The 18,556-nt window shown below is 34.9% G+C and overlaps 2 protein-coding genes across 3 annotated transcripts in view; one reads left to right on the top strand and one right to left on the bottom strand.

The window, feature by feature from the left end:
• FANCM (FA complementation group M) overlaps positions 1 to 3,556 on the top strand; it is a 62,703-nt gene extending 59,147 nt beyond the window's left edge. For both annotated transcript variants that reach the window (XM_008693640.2, XM_040620867.1), the window contains 2 exons: positions 2,513 to 2,804; positions 3,352 to 3,556. In XM_008693640.2, the coding sequence (XP_008691862.2) occupies positions 2,513 to 2,804; positions 3,352 to 3,490 (431 nt within the window). In that variant the 3' untranslated portion in view covers positions 3,491 to 3,556. The remainder of the gene's footprint in view (positions 1 to 2,512; positions 2,805 to 3,351) is intronic.
• Positions 3,557 to 5,401: 1,845 nt separating this feature from the next.
• MIS18BP1 (MIS18 binding protein 1) overlaps positions 5,402 to 18,556 on the bottom strand; it is a 42,125-nt gene continuing 28,970 nt past the window's right edge. The window contains 6 exon segments of the mRNA XM_040620868.1: positions 5,402 to 7,093; positions 7,273 to 7,327; positions 9,277 to 9,364; positions 13,050 to 13,198; positions 15,616 to 15,776; positions 16,522 to 16,694. Of these exon segments, the coding sequence (XP_040476802.1) occupies positions 6,990 to 7,093; positions 7,273 to 7,327; positions 9,277 to 9,364; positions 13,050 to 13,198; positions 15,616 to 15,776; positions 16,522 to 16,694 (730 nt within the window). The 3' untranslated portion in view covers positions 5,402 to 6,989.

The following is an 18,556-nucleotide window of genomic DNA, read 5'->3' on the forward strand; positions in this document are numbered from 1 at the left end:
CTCAGGGCGTGATCCCGGCGTTATGGGATCGAGCCCCACATCAGGCTCCTCCGCTATGAGCCTGCTTCTTCCTCTCCCACTCCCCCTGCTTGTGTTCCCTCTCTCGCTGGCTGTCTCTATCTCTGTCGAATAAATAAATAAAATCTTTAAAAAAAGGGGCGCCTGGGTGGCTCAGTCATTGAGCGTCTGCCTTCGGCTCAGGGCGTGATCCCGGCGTTATGGGATCGAGCCCCACATCAGGCTCCTCCGCTATGAGCCTGCTTCTTCCTCTCCCACTCCCCCTGCTTGTGCTCCCTCTCTCGCTGGCTGTCTCTCTCTCTCTCAAATAAATAAAATCTTTAAAAAAAAAAATTAAAAAAAAAAAAAAAGGAAATTGTAATATTAGTAAGGAAAATCAACTTCAGGTGTTAGAAATTCATGGCACTAATGATCATTATCAATATTTTCCACCTTTTCAGGTTGGTAGTACTCTGGAGGATTCGAGAACTTCAGTGGCAAACTGTTCCAACTCAAGACCGCATTTGGCTGGTACACATGCTTCTCTTAGACTTCCACAGGAAGGCCAAAGAACTTGTATTCTTGTAGATAGTTGTGAAATCACTTCTGGATCAGAAGTAATTTCTTCCCTAAGGGCAATTCATGGCTTACAAGTAGAGGTTTGTCCTCTTAATGGTTGTGACTACATTGTGAGTAACCGCATGGTGGTGGAAAGGAGGTCTCAATCAGAGATGTTAAATAGTATCAATAAGAACAAACTCATTGACCAGATCCAGTACCTACAGAGCATGTTTGAAAGAATATGTGTGATTGTGGAGAAGGACAGAGAAAAAACAGGTTTGTATTTTTAAATGTTTCTGTTTATAAGGCTGTAAAGGAACTCGGCTGTTACTTAGTTCACTCTTCTGTCACGATGTGGAAAACTCTTAAAATACAAATACCTGATGCAAAAATGTCACTTTATATTTATATAAAGCCATGTTTTTCATTAGTCATTGTGTTTATGTTATGCTATTATTATTAACTTCATAAATAGGTTTATTTCTGGATTTTTTTAGTTATTGTGTTAAAATGCAGTTTGAGAGTTAAAGGGTGAGAAATTGAAGGCAAGTGAATCAGTCTTGGCAAGTGAGTCATGCCTTTTTTCAGGAGCTCCAGAAAGGATGAGGACCTTAAGGCAGTAGTGGGGAAAAGGAGGAGGATTTAGGGGCTTTAGGAGGCAGGATTAGCAATAGTTGGTGGAAGGAGGCAAGAATTACTCTTGAATCGATTGATTTCTTTCACTGGGCCATTAGTTAGGTAGTGGTGCTTTTTATTGAAATTATGAATATCAGAGAAGAGCAGATATAAGGTATAAGGGGTCTTTCAGTTGAATACTTGGGAGTTCTTATTCGGGAACTGAAAAGGATGCATAGGAGCTTCAGTTAGGGAATTTCTTTGGGTGATATTTAATCGTAGGGGGAGCCCTGAGAATAATAAAAAAGGTCATGGAATATGGAATCAGAAGACACACTGAATTTTGGTGTCATGATAGCTATGTGATGTTGAATTGACAAATCAGTCCCTTTGAGGGTTAATAATCTATTTGTCCTATTCATCTTGTGATAATTATGAGGACTAAGTGAAGTCATGCAGGCAAAGGGCGAGTGTAAGAATTCAAGAATTATACAGTCACACAGTATATAGTAAAAAGAAATAATGTAGTTTATATAAAACATTGGGTTGGTAATTGAGCGTTGTACCTCTTTATCCCCATGCTGTCACTGGTAAACTATGCGGCCTTGGATAAGTCACTTTCAGTAGCCAAGTTTGTTTCTTTTTCGTTCTTTTTCTTTCGACAAGTGAGGGCTTTAGATGAAGTGGTCTCTTGGGTCCTTTTAGCGCTAAAATTCTATAATTTTCTCTTTACCAACATATCCTTTATAAAGGAAATAGATTTGGAATAAAAGGAAAGTAACATGGCAAAAGTTACAGGAAAAAAAATTATGGAAAAAGTTTTGTTTTTCCGTAACGAAAAGTGCCCCCAAAAGGATGGAGGATAGACTATGAAAAGAAATGACTGGGAAAGGTAGGGAAGTAATTTAATAGGCAAATATTAAAGATAACATTAAAATGGGTATGCAGAGTTTTGAGTTACTCTTAAATAAATATGTAAGATTTTATATCAGTTAAGCCAATACTTAAGCTATTCATCAGTGCTAGTGTTGTGAAGAATTTTAGAGATAATATGGTCTTGGTCTTCAGGAATGAGTTATCTAGGAATATAAGCTCTCCTGCTGACTCATCTTCCTATTTGATTCCAATTGAAGACACTCATAAAGATAGTTCTTCCTTTTTATCTTCCAGATACTTGAGAATCACTTTAAATCTTTAGTTGAGGCTTTCTCATTAGAGTAAGGTGGCACTAGTTTGCTGAATGGCTGTAAATCTTGGGATTTTAATAATATATAGTATTAATGATTCTACTTAATGTAAGTTACTAAGGTTTGCATTTTTCTAAATATGAAATATTTAGGAGACACATCCAGGATGTTTAGGAGGACAAAGAGCTATGACAACTTGCTGACTACCTTAATTGGTGCTGGAATCCGAATTCTTTTCAGTTCCTGCCAAGAAGAAACTGCAGATTTGCTAAAGGAACTGTCTTTAGTAGAACAAAGAAAGAATGTTGGTATTCATGTTCCAACAGTGGTGAACAGAAGTAAATGTGAGGCACTTCAGTTTTATCTAAGTATTCCCAATGTAAGTTATATAACCGCATTAAATATGTGTCACCGGTTTTCTTCTGTTAAAGAGATGACTAACAGGTATGTCCGTCTTAATATTTTTAGATGGTTACTTTTAAATGATTCTTAGAGGTATTTCATAGAAATTTTAATTTTTTTAAAAATAAAGATGTATAGCACCTGTTAAGATTATCTCACTCAGTAAAGACTTTTTGCTTGCCAGTATGTTACAGCCACTGCATGAAACTGAAGTTCTTAATGAGGGGCAGTAAGAGCCACTGCCTTTGGCGAACTTAGAGCCCTCTGGGAGCTAGACCAACAGCTCTTATATTTGAGCTTGCATTCTAACATTTCTAGGCTGTTTAGTTCTGGAACTAGACAAATGTGACAGTGCAAATTTTACTAGTTTTTGTCTATTATATTGCTTGAAAGGATTTCAGAAAATAGGATATTTTAATTAAACTAAAGACCTGTGTGTAAGATATTGAAATTATTGTTATATATGACTTTAAATATGAAGAATAAGTGTCTTCAACTCATGCTAAGGACATACTCTTTTACGTTTGGTGTTAAGCAAGTAAGAATATTAAATTGTACGAGTTAAAAGTTCTACTAATTTATTTTTCAGCTCACCTCAAGAAATCTCCATGTATGCACAAGTAACTCGTCAGAAGGCCGAGGAGATCTATAGATATATTCACTATGTATTTGACATGCAAATGTTACCAGATGGCCTTAACCAAGGTAGACTACAGTCCGATGCATGATCACACGCTCAGGTGCGGTTATGAAAGAACTCTCACAATACTAAGTGCACTTCAATAATCATTGCTGTGGTTTGTGATGATCAGTTTGAAATATGTAAAAGAATATTTCCATATCTATTTTATATTGTGTACATTTTTATTTATATAGATTATAAATTATTTTAAAAGAAAACCTGATGTTCAGTCATCATTTTGATTAACTAGATTATGAAACTTATTTTTTATTGAATAAAAAAAGGTTTACTGAAGGTGCTACTAGAAAGTAAAAGCTCGAGTTAGGGCTGTAGGTTAGGAATTTTCCAGAGTTTATAGTACTGAACTTGCCATTTGTTAGCATAATAGGTTGAGGTGTCTGCTGCCAACTTAATGGTCATAAATAATTTTCCTATATATAAATGATAATATCATCTAGAATATTTTAAATGTCCTGAGTCTACATACATATTGGATAAGATGTGAATGGTAGGTATATCATGAGATAAATTTTCCAGTTACTAGGAGAGATGAAATTTAATTGAATATGATCATCTTACCAAAAGTGTCCCAATCAAGTATAGTCAAATCCTGCTTTATGAATTCCAACATACACTGCTTTTTTATTGTTGAAATATTACATTCAAAGAAGTGGAATATTGGCTGAGACTTGGAGAATTGGTTAGTATAGATGAGCTGCTGAATGTGGACTTCATTGTGCCCATAACAGTGCGTCTGTGATACTATTAATATTTTAAGATGTCTCCATGTTTTTATCTGCAACATCTGAGGCCCTTCTAGTCAGTCTCGTGCTAATGCAGCCTTTAACTATGGATTTCCCCTCATCCCCCATTTAGAGTCCTTTATTCTCTGGTTGCCTTGTTTTCTTGTTACATTGCAGGGTAGTTGAACCAATGTCACAGTAGAGTTCTCCTTGCCTTACACCAGGCAGGGGCTTCAAGAGTTCATCTAATTCAAATTGCTTTTCTCTTTTCTTATCAGATGGAAGTGGGGCCTACAAACAAGTGACTTATTCAAGTTTACTGGGAAATCTAGAACCAGAACCCAGGAACTAGATGGTTCTTTTTTTCACTAAAAAGTTACTCTTAATCGTGAACTTAGCTTCTTTGGGGTAGTATAAATTCTTAATTCTTCTGAAAGCAGTGGATTTCATAGTTCTGCTGTTCAGTAATTCTGTCAGAGAAGTTCTAGAAGTTATTGGGTCATGTGCAGTTATTGATTTATTTATCTCTCAGCCTCAAATTTACCTTTTAGTATCTTGCTTTGCTATAATGGACTGGACTTTTTGAACATTTCTCACTAAAGTATGCATGATTTAAGCTTTGTCATTAGAAGGAAGAAAGGGGCTTCTTTCTGGTTCCAGTGTGCTGTTTTGCTACTTCTGGCTGTTTTGCTACTTCTGGCTTCTGCTACATGGTATCAGTGGTGCGTGTGGGTGGGGACATTTGGTGGTACTCTGCCCTAGCTGCGTGCCAGAAGTATGCAATTCCTCAACAACTTCACACTGACCTGGGCTGATGACCACTTTGATGACTCTCCCATGCAGACACCAGTGTGCTCAAATTCTTTGTGTCCAACCACCAGACAAAATATTTTATAAATTAACATGGTGTGAGGGACATAACCTAGAAGATTTCATTTATTTATGCTTGCTGTGTGGAGCTCTACCCATATTTAAGCTGCAGTAGCCTTCTTTATAGTCTCATTGGTAGCACTTAACTATCAGCCCTGTTGATTATTAATCCATGTTTGAGCCTACTTTTAAGTCTCCTTTGGATGTTACTTTTTTTTTTTTTTTAAAGATTTTATTTATTTATTCGACAGAGATAGAGACAGCCAGCGAGAGAGGGAACACAAGTAGGGGAGTGGGAGAGGAAGAAGCAGGCTCGTAGCGGAGGAGCCTGATGTGGGGCTCGATCCCACAACGCCAGGATCACGCCCTGAGCCGAAGGCAGATGCTTAACCGCTGTGCCACCCAGGCGCCCCTGGATGTTACTTTTAAGCCTTAACTAGCTTATCTTATGACCTGATGGAAAGAAACGGGACTAACCAGGTACCTGGCAGGTGGGATACAATTAAGTAAACTAGGAAGGACACTGAAGGAGTTCCAATAGGACACAGGGAATATAGGGGCTAGGGGTGGGGGGGAGGCCGCACTTTTTGGTGTTAAGTCTGTGCTATATCAAAATTATCTTTTTATTTCCCATTATGGAATTTAAGTACCTTCTAACTCCTTAAAAATACTATCCATTAACAGTAAGCAGCATGGTATTATACCAAATATCGGCAACTTAAGTTATAAAACAGTATTTTCACTCTAAAATAATCCCTTCATTTGTTCCATCCTACATCTAAAAGTCTTTGTGGCAGAAACAGTTATGAACTCAGCCTAATATCTCTGCAATATTCTTTTTAAATCTTGTGTTTCCATAAATTCTATAGTTATATAACTGCTGATTATTACTAAATTCTTAAGAAACAAGAAAATGTATTTTTTACTAAAAGTTCTGATATTTTTTGAGGCAACAAGCTGAACCAGTAACGAAGTGTATATTTGTTTACTTTCTATGATCCAGTAATCAAACAACAACCACCAAAATACAAATGTTATAAAAGCAAACCAAGTTTATTTGAACAATCTAACTGGAGAGAAAGGGTAAGTGAACATATACTATAACCACAGGAAAAATAGTCTATGTCAGATTTCAAAACAGAGTGGCAGAATAAGCTAAAAAAAGGTTTATTTCTAAAGGAACTATCTGAAAGAAAAATAATGTTTACTATGACATGGCATATTAACTTGACTCCTTACAATGGTAGACCAACTACTTGAATGTTTGTTTAATCCAGTCTTGTAAACTGTCTTCATATGTAAATAAGGTGTAATGCAACAAAATTTGTTCTCTGATTCTACCTAATAAAATACTGAAAAGGCAATAAATTTATATAGCTTTCATAGATATGCCAATCACAAGTTTTAAGAAAAAAATCAGGAGAAAGAGTGTCAGATAGTTTGAACAACATGTAATTTAAACATTAGATCAATTCTGGCTTGTATACCAAGTGGTAACAAATGCTAATGTAACGTTTTCATGAATTCAGTAGCCAGCAGTACAATCTACTTTTCATTCTCCCTCCCCTGTCCCTTAACAGTAGCAACATTTCCTTGGAAGCTTCTAAAAAATCTGTTTGGAACATGATTTTCTTAAAGTAAACAGACTTGGATGCTTAAGAAGACTTATCTAGGATATTTTAATATTGTAAAACTCAAAAATTGACAAATATCTATATACAATCAAAACAATTTTCCTTATATTTTAGTAACTGCAGCAATGAGGAATATTTATAGAAGGATGTTTTACTCTGAATACAAACTCCTAAAACCTTTGAGAAGGAATCCACAATTTCATATGAAGGTACATTATAAGGAAAATACATATATTCCAAAAGAATATATAAATATCTGCTTCTTGATAAAAATCCTGGAAGTATTTTCTCATATTTACTATGTAGAATCAGAGTTTGAAAAATAATAATCTTTCTCTTCTTCATCCAAAGACTCCATAGCATTAGTGAAAAGTTTTCCAATATCAGAGTTTTCTCCTAATTCTGTAGAGAGAAGTTTAATAAAAAAGATTAATATACTTCTAAAAGTAATTTCAGTGAAATTGAAAAGAACTGAGAAACTGAATAGTAGGTCTGCCCATTTGAGAGCAGTTAATTTTAGTACTATGGTAATAAAGAGACTATCTTCTAATAGACTAAGCTCCAAAAGAAAAATAAATTACCTTTGTAAAACAGGGTTTTTTTTCTTGATGCTGGAGTTGAAAAATCAGTTTCAACCTGCAACAGAGTTCATGTTAATAGCTAAATAGTACCTCCTGTGAATTCTGCCTCAAACATAGACAAAAGAAGCATTCTTCATCCCAAGTACCTTGAACTCATGCCTATAATGATACCTAATCACATTATAATTATCTCTGAAATGTCTACTTCTCTTTTAAAAGAGTTGAATTTATCTAGGGCAAGAACACTTATTCAGTGTTGTTTCCCACAAACATGGCAAACATGACTATAAGAAAATATTACAAAATAATGCTACAGAGATGAAAGGATAGTCTATGGGCCTCTGACAGTTGCCAAAATCTAAGTAGTCATTCCATTCCATTCCACTAGCAAAATTTAAATTCTTGTCTAAAAATGGTAATTTATATGACAAATTTCAAGTGTATAATACATACTTATTACATCAGTGATTTTTTAACTTTTGCCATGGCTGGCTATCTTTAAAAAATGAAAAGGAATAGAATAGAAAATATGACAAGGTATACCCATTGTACTAGGGGTAAATATAGTTCAAACTTTTGAGATACAAATTTATGTTCAGATTGTGATATAAATGTACTTTTTCTTGTGAAATGAGTCAAAAACACTATTCTATCATTTATCTCTCAAAATCATTCAGCGACATTAAACCAGTATCATGATTCCCACGTCAACGATAACCACACATGAGTAAAATGAGATTAGAAAGCCTAAATAGCCTGCCTTATTATAAAGCTGGTATGGGGAGTCAGGTCTTGAAATCAGAATTTCTTTTTTTTTTTTTTTTTTTTTATTAATAATGATTTTTTATTATATTATGTTAGTCACCATACAGTACATCCCCGGTTTTCGATGTAAGGCTCGATGATTCATTAGTTGTGTATAACACCCAGTGCACCATGCAATATGTGCCCTCCTTACTACCCATCACCGGTCTATCCCATTCCCCCACCCCCCTCCCCTCTGTAGCCCTCAGTTTGTGAAATCAGAATTTCTAACACTAAATCCTTTGCTCTTTCTGTGCTCACACATTAGCTACAAAATATTAGTCTATGAAAAAATAGGACTAAATCACAAGGATATTATAGTTTGGTAGACTGCTCACATTATGACCCATTAAGAAAACAGAAGTCCAGTAGTGGTTAGGATGATGTCAGAAATACAGAGAAATAAAAATTCTTAATAGGAAGGGTCCTTATAGATCTATCCACTTGAATTTTTCATCATTGTGCAGAGAACAGACTGAGTGGATTAGGATCTTGCTACTACTCAGTGTGGTCCATGGACAGCAACACAGGCATTATCACCTGAAGCCTATTAGAAATGCAGAAATCTCAAATCTACTGGACCAAAATCTGTTTAACAAGATCCCTAGGTGACTCCTATGCACATTCAAGTTTGTGAAACAATTATCAAAACCATCCAACTTTTCACTGGCAAAATAGAGACTAGAAGCCCAACAAGTCTTTCTCACTATGTTGATTCCAGGTCCTTTGCAACAAACCAAAATTTCATTCTCCAGTCCCAGGAATGTGGGACTGGAAAAAGGGAATCTAAGAATCACTGAGTCTGTCTACACGCTCAATTTTGGAGATTTCTTTTAAAGAATTTAGTCTCCAGGTTGATTTTAAGTTTCTACCATTTCCTGTGAACAAGTGAAACCCACAGAAATTGGATGTGATTATGTAATCCCAATGTTTAGTTTAGAAACTCTGAGAAGAATTATACTCTAGCAAGTGTGCAATATAAATATGAGGGAGGAAGAGATTGCCATAATCTGGTCAGAAGGAATATGCAATCAGGACATAAGGTGGTCCTTCACTGTACCTCCATAAATTATTATTCTCTAAGATTAACTATTTACTTTGAGGGCAAGAACTTTTACGTAACTTATAACTCCCACAATTTGCCATATATGATAGCTGTTCAATAGATGTAATGAATAAATGAAGAATAAATAAACTTACTTTTTTTTTCTTGATATTGCCCCAGACAATGCCACCTTTACTTTTATGGGTTTTTTGCATACGAAAAACATATTTATCACAATCATTCCTGTTTGAATACAAAATTTTAAGTCAACATTAACTACCATACTTCTATCCACTGCTTGAATACCAATTGACAAAATTAATTTAAAATGTGTTTTCATCTTTAAAAAGTGTATTTTCTGGGGAAAACTGTATTTTCTGGCAAATATATATATATTTTTCTGGGAAACAAAAGCAAAAATGAACTAGTAGGACTACAGCAAAATAAACAGCTCTGCACAGGGAAGGAAACAACAAAATTAAAAGGCAACCTATGGAATGGGAGAAGATATTTACAAATGACATAGCTGATAAAGCTGGCTAAAATCAACACAAACAATAGGTGTTGGTGGGGATGTGGAGAGAAGGGAACCCTTGTGTATTGTTGGTAGGAATGTAAATTGGTGTAGCTACTGTGGAAAACAGTATAGAGTTTCCACAAAAAGTTAAAAATAGAGCTACTGATCCAGCAATGGCACTACTGGCTATTTACCCAAAGAATACAAAAATATTAATTCAAAGGGATACTGCATCCCAATGTTTAGAGCAATATTATGTACAATAGCCAAATTATGGAAACAGCCCAAGTATCCATCAACTGATGAATAAAGAAGGTGTGGTGTACACACACACACACACACGAATATTACTCAGCCATAAAAAAGACTGAAAGCTCTCCATTTGCAACAACATGGATGGAGCTAGAAACAGAAAGTATGTTGAGCAAAATAAGAGAAAACAAATACCACATGGTTTTACTCATATCTGGAATTTAGGAGACAAAACAGATGAAATAAGGAAAAAAAAAGAGACAAACCAGGAAACAGACTCTTAACTATAGAGAACTGATGGTTACCAGAAGGGCGGTAGATGGGATGGGCTAAATGGGTGATGGGGATTAAGGAGTGCACTAGTAATAAGCACTGAGTGTTGTGTGGAAGGAAGTGTTGAATCACTATATTGTACACTGAAACTAATATTAATCTCTATGTTAACTAGAATTTAAATAAAAACTTAACGAACAAAAAAATATATTTGTCTTTTCCATTTTTACAAAGACAGTGGTGTACTGATGGACAAAATTCTTCAACCTAATATTTTAAAGTTAACACTGAATAAGAATATTCTAGGAAATGATGGTTTTGCTTATTGTTCATTGTCCCATTTGTGCTCTTTCCCAATCACTGTCTTGCTGCCTCTCTTTTCCAAAATTCACTGAGACTTCTTGTCCCTGGACTCCCTTTTATTGGACCTCTCACCCCTTTCTACTGTTCACTTCCTTCCCTTTCCAGATTCAGTCTCACAGTTAACCACTTTAAGGATATATCTGGTGATGAAAACCTTCAATTAATTTATAGGTTCCAGCTAACTGTTGAGTCGTTTCTTTTTAGCTTGTCCCCTCCCACCCATTCTTAGCAAATAGGCTTGGGTCAATTTACCGACATAAATTGAAGCTAACCAGAACGGCTGTTCCCATTTCCCTCTACAGTTCCTAGTCCTGCTTATGATAGTAAATATCAGCTGAACACCAATTCTAATTCTCTCTCTTGGTTTCAAGATCCTTTATGATCAATTATCCTTTCCTTTATGATAATTTGGAAGCAACCTTAAAGCTATGACATGTAGATATTTCTAAACGTGTGACTGTATTAAGATATTAATGTGAACCACAAACACTGCTGCACAGCTAGCGAATAACCTAGCCAGCTGCAGGATCAGCACCTCATGAGTCTGTTGTCCTGTATGAAAAAATCACTTCTGAAGTGATAAAAATTGTTTCATTATTTTAAATAAAAGGAAGCCAACTATTAGAGCTGGTGAGTCAAGGGATAGTGTAGAGGCCTAGGAAACTCATTTTTTTTAAATTTTAGGAAATATATTCATGATATAGATGAGTCTACCATGTGTTCTATTAGGGGGGAAAAAGATGTCTTTCCATCATTGTAAAAGTGATACAAAAACAAAACAGAACACCGAAACTCTCTTCAGTTTAATTCTACAACCTAGGGGTATAATGGCTGGTGATGTTTTTAGTCAAGAAATTTCCTTTCTGAATACATGTTATGCAAATTGGGATACTGTTTATAATTTAACTTCTTAGCTTTCAAAATCTACTGTCAACTGAACATTATTCTTTGTTGTTAAAAATTCTTGAAGGCATGATTTTCAATTGTTACATATTATTATATGGACAAATCCTAATTTCTTAACTTTATTGGACATTTAGGTCATTTCCATATTTTCATTGTTATGTTTCATAATGAACATCTTTGTCCATACAACTGTACATACATACTTGCCCAAATATATTTCCTTATAATTCAAGGGCCAAAGAGATGAATATTTTAAAGCTTTTGATGATCTGGCCAAAGTGCTTACCAAAAATTTTGTCTAAAACTATACTCTCAATATACTTTCACCTGCAATGAATACTAAATAAAAAATAAAAATAATTTGTGGATTGCTGGGGAAAAATTATCTTTTTACCAAATAAATGCAAATTAAAATTTTACTAAGCTTCAGAAGACTGAATACTTTTTTCTCAGTCGTTATTACCTGGCTTCTACCTCACACCCGTGGAAATTACTATTCATAAAATGAGCGTTGTCCTGCTTGATTGCCAAATGGAATGGCTTATTTTCAGGCCTCACATTATTTTCCATCTTTTCTGTTATTCAATTGCTGGTAACCCCTGATTTTTCTTAATTTTATTTATATTTCAAGTAGTCCCTATGTTCACATAGTTCAAAATTCAAAACGTTTCCCTGTTATTCTCATCTCTAAGTGATCTTAGTTCTTCCTGGTACGGATCACTGATGTTTTCAGTTTATATATTCTTTCAGATATATTTAATTAAAGGAAAGCAATTATATATATATGCACATATATATGCATGTATAACATATACAAGTACACACACAGCCCCTATTTACACAAATAATTCACTGCAGCTAATTTTTTCCACTTAATATATCTTGAACATTTTGCCATAATAGTATATCAAGAATTTCTTCATTAATTTCTATGGCTACATAATATACCAGAATTTATTTGATTAGCATCTGAGTTGCTTCCAGTCTTTTGCTATTATGAGCAATACTCTAATAAGCTGTGCATTCACTGTTTGAGAAGCAGGACTGATAAGTCAAAGAGCATGTGTATTTACAATTTTGATATTGAAAAATTGCTGCTTGCAGAGACTGTATTTATCCTCTCACTAGTAATGCATGAGAATGGCTTTCCTTTCCACTTAATTTGTAGGAGTGCTGCATCAGGAAAATTAGCCTTTTTCTTTGATGAGTTCCATGATTCTTTTGTCAGATCACTATTTATCTTTTGATTGCTTATGGTGGTTGATATGGGGTAAAACTTCACCTGGTTGACTTTACGATTCTTTTTGTTACTGTCTTCTGAAAAGACTTTTGCTAATCAATGATTACCAATAATCCTCCAAGGTTTCTTTAGGTATATTTTATAGTATAACTTGTTATGTAAAACTTTGATACATTTAGAATTATCCTGATGTAAAGCGTGAGCTGTGTCCCTACACTACTGAACAGTACCCCTACTGGTTCATCCTTGACTTCTAGGAACTATTCTTTCTTTCTTTTTTTTTAAAATAATAACTCTTCTCATTATTGACATCTACTATTCAACTCCTGAAATGTTAAATGCTGATGCAGGAACTACAGTATCATATGCATATTTACCTATTTATAGAGGCTAGCATGCCAGGACTGACGTGCTGACACTGAGGAGTTTTGGCCAGTGGAAAGACAACTGATGATGGAGTTGTTGGATTTCTGTCCATACTTGGCAGAGTATCATCTTCCTCTGCACTGTCCTGGAGACTTGGCAACTAGAAAACAAATATTTATTATGAGCCAGGAGACAACCATAAAAATGGAATTTCTTATTATTACTAAATGTTTTTGGGTGGCCTAATAAGTTGTCTTTTCCACTGAGATAACTAAACATATTAGTGGTTACAGAACAGAGCCTTGGCCTTTAAAAAATTTCAGTTCTACTGTGTTAATCAGAGACAATGACGCCTATTTCTAAAAGTTGTGAAAAGACCAGGGGTCAGCAGATGTTTTCTGTAAAGGGTCAGATAGTATATATTTTAGGCTTAGTGGTCCACATAGTCTTTGTCCCAAATATCCAACTCTGTTGTTGTAGCATGAAAGCAGAAATACTAAGTAAACAATGAAGATGTGTGTTCCAATAAAATTTTGTTTCTAAAAACTGTGGCCTGCCAGATTTGATCCGTGGGTCATGGTTTGCTTATCTCTGTGTAAATATAACAAAACAGAACTAATTAATTTTTATGCTTGGCACTTAATAGGAACTCAAGCAACATTAAACTTTTGTGTATATACCTTTCCAATAAACAATTCAGTCCTTCATTAAGATGTTACCTTCCTTTGCATTAAAACCTTAGAGAAACCTGAAATGATGGTAGAATTATATAAAGGATATAACCCCTAAAGGACCATGGTTGTTATGCAGGGAACATAGTAAGAGCCTCAGATGGCTCCCTTAAAATACCTCCCTTTATTATCTCTGTAGGCTAAAAACCCCAGATAATGATGTTACTAAATTCTTAAAGCATTGTGTAGCCTTTTAATATTGGAGATGATGTAACAATACTAAGAAATGAGTAAATAAAAAAATTACCCCTGAAGTTTAGCTCACGAAAACAACCCTTTGAATTTTTACACTTCTATCAGTTGTCTATATCTATCCATTTTTGCGTTGATCTTAATATTCTTAACATTTACATTTAAATTCTAGAAATAGTCTCAAATTTGCAATTAATATTTATATTGTACTTGACTGTTCATGAAGAACATCCTTATTGTATATATACATTGCTTCCAGTAAAGATAAACCTGCAATCATTATCTTTGTCAAGATTTTTGGCTTCGGGGCGCCTGGGTAGCTCAGTTGGTTGAGCATCTGCCTTCAGCTTGGGTCATGATCTCAGGGTCCTGAATTGAGCCCCGCATCAGCCTCTCTGCTCAGTGGGGAGTCTGGCTCTCCCTTTCACTCTCCCTCTGTGTTTTCTCTCTCTCTCAAAAAATAAAATCTTAAAAAAAAAAAGATTTTTGACTTCTTTTCAATTTCGTAGGATAAATTCTAATGAATACAATTAATCTAATGGTTCTTGAACATGGCCATGATGCTTTCCAAAGGTAGGATTCATTTTACATCCACTAATGTATGGCTACATCAGTATCTCCACTGCTTTTGTTAGTGGATATTTTAACTTAGTTTTACAAAAGATTCCATAACTTAGAATATATACGTATGGTTTACTTATTTTTCCTTTGTCAGCTAATACAACCACCTCCCCAAGTATTCATTCAGCCTTTTGAATTTTTTCTTGCCCACCTTTTCCTTGCCATCTTGACAATTTTTTTAAAGATTTTATTTGAGAGAGAGAGTGAGCATGAGTGGGGGGAGGGGCACAGGGAGAGGGAGAAGCAGACGCTCCACTAAGCAGGGAGCCTGACGTGGGGCTCGATCCCAGGACCCTGAGATCATGACCTGAGCCAAAGTCAGACAAATTTTATTAATACTAGTAACTTTTTAAAAAAATATTTTATTTATTCATTTGAGAGACACAGAGAGAGAGAGCATAAGTGGAGGGGAGAGGGAGAAGCAGACTCCCCACTGAGGAGGGAGCCAGATGTGGGACTTGATCCCAGGACCCTGAGATCATGACCTGAGCCAAAGGCAGACGCTTAAACCATCTGAGCCACCCAGGCGCCCCTATTTCTAGTAACATCTGAATTAGTTCTTCATATTATAAACACTGGCTTTATTTGTTGTAAATATTTTTTCCCAATTGCTGAGGTTTTTAGTTATACGATTTTTTATACTATAAAAATTCTTTTATACATTTTAATGTCAACTTTGTGCTGCCACTAAATCCCTCCACTGAATTTACTATACAGTAGGTAATAATTTTATAAGTTTGCCTCATTGCATATGAAATTTTAAATATATACATGTAGCTATTTAAACATTTCTGGGTTTTCAATTTGGCTCTACACCCATTACCTTTGAAACTCACTGAAAGACGGACTCTGGACTGATGAGAAGAGCATGTGCTGGCGGACTGCTTCCTATACTGTATACTTTGGGTCATGTCTGTGGAACTATCAATCCTTGGCCTAAATTATTAGGGATGAACACTAACCATACATAAAAATGAAAGATGTAAAAGTGAATATAAAGAAAGCAATAATTTCATGCACTTAAGACTCTTACCAGAACTCTCTGATTCTGCGAAGGTGTTGTACTGAAAAAATCATCATGATCATCTTTTGGCAACTGTTCCAGAAAATCCCTCATTTGCTGTTTCCTCTTAAGAGTTCCCACTTTGGCAGTTATCTTAATAATTTGCTTCTTATCAGCATCACCTATCTTGCCTTAGGAGTCAGCAAAATATTTTGATAAGGACTTGGTCATTTATAGTAACTGCTCTAACGTTAACAGACTTTGTAAAATCTAAATTGTTTATATTAAGTAAACTCATCCTCTATTAATAAGTCTCTTATATAACAAAAGATTCTTTCTGTACTGGGATCTATGCAATATAATTAGTCCACAAGATACTCATGAAGAAACTATATAAGATTAGCCTGGGTGAGGTGGAAAATGCCTCTACCCAGTGGGAAGGAAAGGTTACCTCCTACATTCCCCTTGCTGAACGCCTATTAATTGATTTTAAAAAATATAAACCTTATTGAATTAAAACAGGGATAGGATACTCTGAAAGGTTAGTATACGCTCTGTCATAAACTCTGAGCATGAATGTGTACTCCTGGGGAATATGAAAACTAAATTTACTTTGAATTTTATTATGAATTTCTAGGGGGCCCTACCCAAGTGGCCTCAAATTAAATTAGACTCTTAGAACAATAATCCAGATACTGAAATCTTTGGATCTAACTGCAGATTTCCTAGAAAAAATTCAAAGCACAAGGCTGCTAAGGCTACTATTGATGGAATTAACTATCTAGATAAGACTTAAAACAGATGATATTTAGAATTCTTTCTAGCTTTAAAATGTGGAGAAAATACCTATAAGATGACAATACATGGGTAAATAAATCTAGTGAATGATTAGAAATCAATACTGAGAACTAGGCAAAAACAATTTACAAAGGTTACCATTTTGACCTTTGGGATTGACTGTTTTTTTCTTAGTGACAGGTTTCTGGGATCCTTTTTCTCTGGGATCCTCCATGTATTTCCTCTGGCATTCTTCAGCAGATCGAGAGCCTACAGCCATAGCTACATCTGACCAGAAACCAGGTTTGTGCTTTGGAAGAGATGCAAAAGCACTATGGAAGACCAAAACCAGTTAAAGAACAAGAAATTCAAATAAAAACAATCTCCTGAATACATACCACTAAGTCAATGAGATTTATTGAGCTAAAGGAATTTTAACCAAAATCATTCTAGATAACTGGGAAGAAGATACTATTCCTTCCACTCAGTAACTTACTTGAGTGCTTAAAATATGAAGATGTATACTTGACATATCTGGTAGGTATCTTCTATTTTGTTGTACTCTATGAAACCTGAAATTCATCTCAGGTCTTTCTTTCAACATATTTTTCCTAAGTTCAGCCATCAGTGACCTGATCTTCTGGGGTACTCTAGCATGACTAACTTTTCAACACTTGCTCAAATCTTACTGGTGCTAAGTATACTGGAAAATGAACTCTTAGTTGCTATATACTCTTAGTTATAAATTCTTATTAAAAAGTGTTATTCTTGCTCTCATTCTATCATAATTTCAGAACGCAGTATTTTATATATAATAATTGAGGGAAATGAAAATTGAAAGAGAAAAAAAACTGTTAGCCAATATGAGGTAGTCACCCAATTTAATAAATGAGTTATATTCTGAAAGTTTTATTTGTAAGTATTTAGAAACTAGTACACATATTTCTGCTCCCCTCCCTCCCCAAACAGTTTCTTACATATTGTGGTTGACAGTTTAGCCAGAAAAGATCTACTTAACTCACCAATTAACCTATGCAGCATTATGCTGGTAAGTTTTAAAAACCAGCTCTCTGGGTTAAAAAGTCCTTATTTGTAGCGTTTGCCAATTTTCATATTGTAAATACCTCTATCGTGGCTGATTTCAAGCTACCAACATGATGTCCCTGAACGTGGAGTACGAAATGTGTGATAGGACACAATTATATAGAACTTCCACCATGCAGATATAATTGATGTAAAGAACCTTAAGGCAGAGATAATAAAATGTAGTAAAATAATTAGGAAATGATGAGTTTAGGGTATTACTTAATAAATTTATCTAATTGTAAATCTGTATGAATCAGCTCTTGTGAACAGGTACAAGTTGATTATAGTACTCAATGCATAAAAGAAGGCAAGTACTTACAGGCATTAAAAACTAATGAATGCTCTACTTTTTTGCATAATTATTCCACAGGTGTTCTAAAGTGGAGCGCTAAAAGGATTTGGAGGCTCAAGCTTCCCTATTTGTGTACATTAATTTGCAAGTATACAACTGTCAGGACTATTTTTCATAATAAAAATACTTAATGCATTTAATAAGAAATTAATCTGTAATTAACACATCTCTACTTTAGCCCAGATAATTTTAAAAAGCAAATATAGTGTCACTCCAATCCTACTTGAAACTTCCTTTTATAGGTGACAGAGGGAGAAAAATACAACTTGTTTTCAAACTCACTAGCATAAAACCAAAGTATTTAATATGACTTTTACACTGTTCTTACCTCTTTAATCTCATCCTGCACTCTTCTGCCCTCACTTTCTGTACTGGTTTTTTTGGCCTCCTTTCAGTATTTCTAAATATGCTTTCTTCCTTTCTACTTTTATATATGTTGTTTTATTTAAAATGAACTTATCATGAAAATACGGCTTAAATAATTTTTATTTGTCCTTCAGATCTTAGTTCAAGTATCTGCTTAAGGTAAGTCAGATTTCCCTGATATATTTTCATAAACCTCTTAAGAGTGATTACTTGCTAACTAGGTTATAAGCATGATGAGGAGTACAGAACAGTGGGCTGTAACTAAGAATCACTTGAGGAGCTTACATCAAATGTACAAGTAAGCAAATAAGTTATTAAAATAAGCAAACAGATTCACAGACTACCCCTGAAGCTTTCAATTTAGTAGGTTTGCAGTGGCATCGCTCTGAA

The sequence above is a fragment of the Ursus maritimus genome, unplaced genomic scaffold (genome assembly GCF_017311325.1).
Source record: "Ursus maritimus isolate PB19 unplaced genomic scaffold, ASM1731132v1 scaffold_36, whole genome shotgun sequence".
Taxonomy (NCBI): domain Eukaryota; kingdom Metazoa; phylum Chordata; class Mammalia; order Carnivora; family Ursidae; genus Ursus; species Ursus maritimus.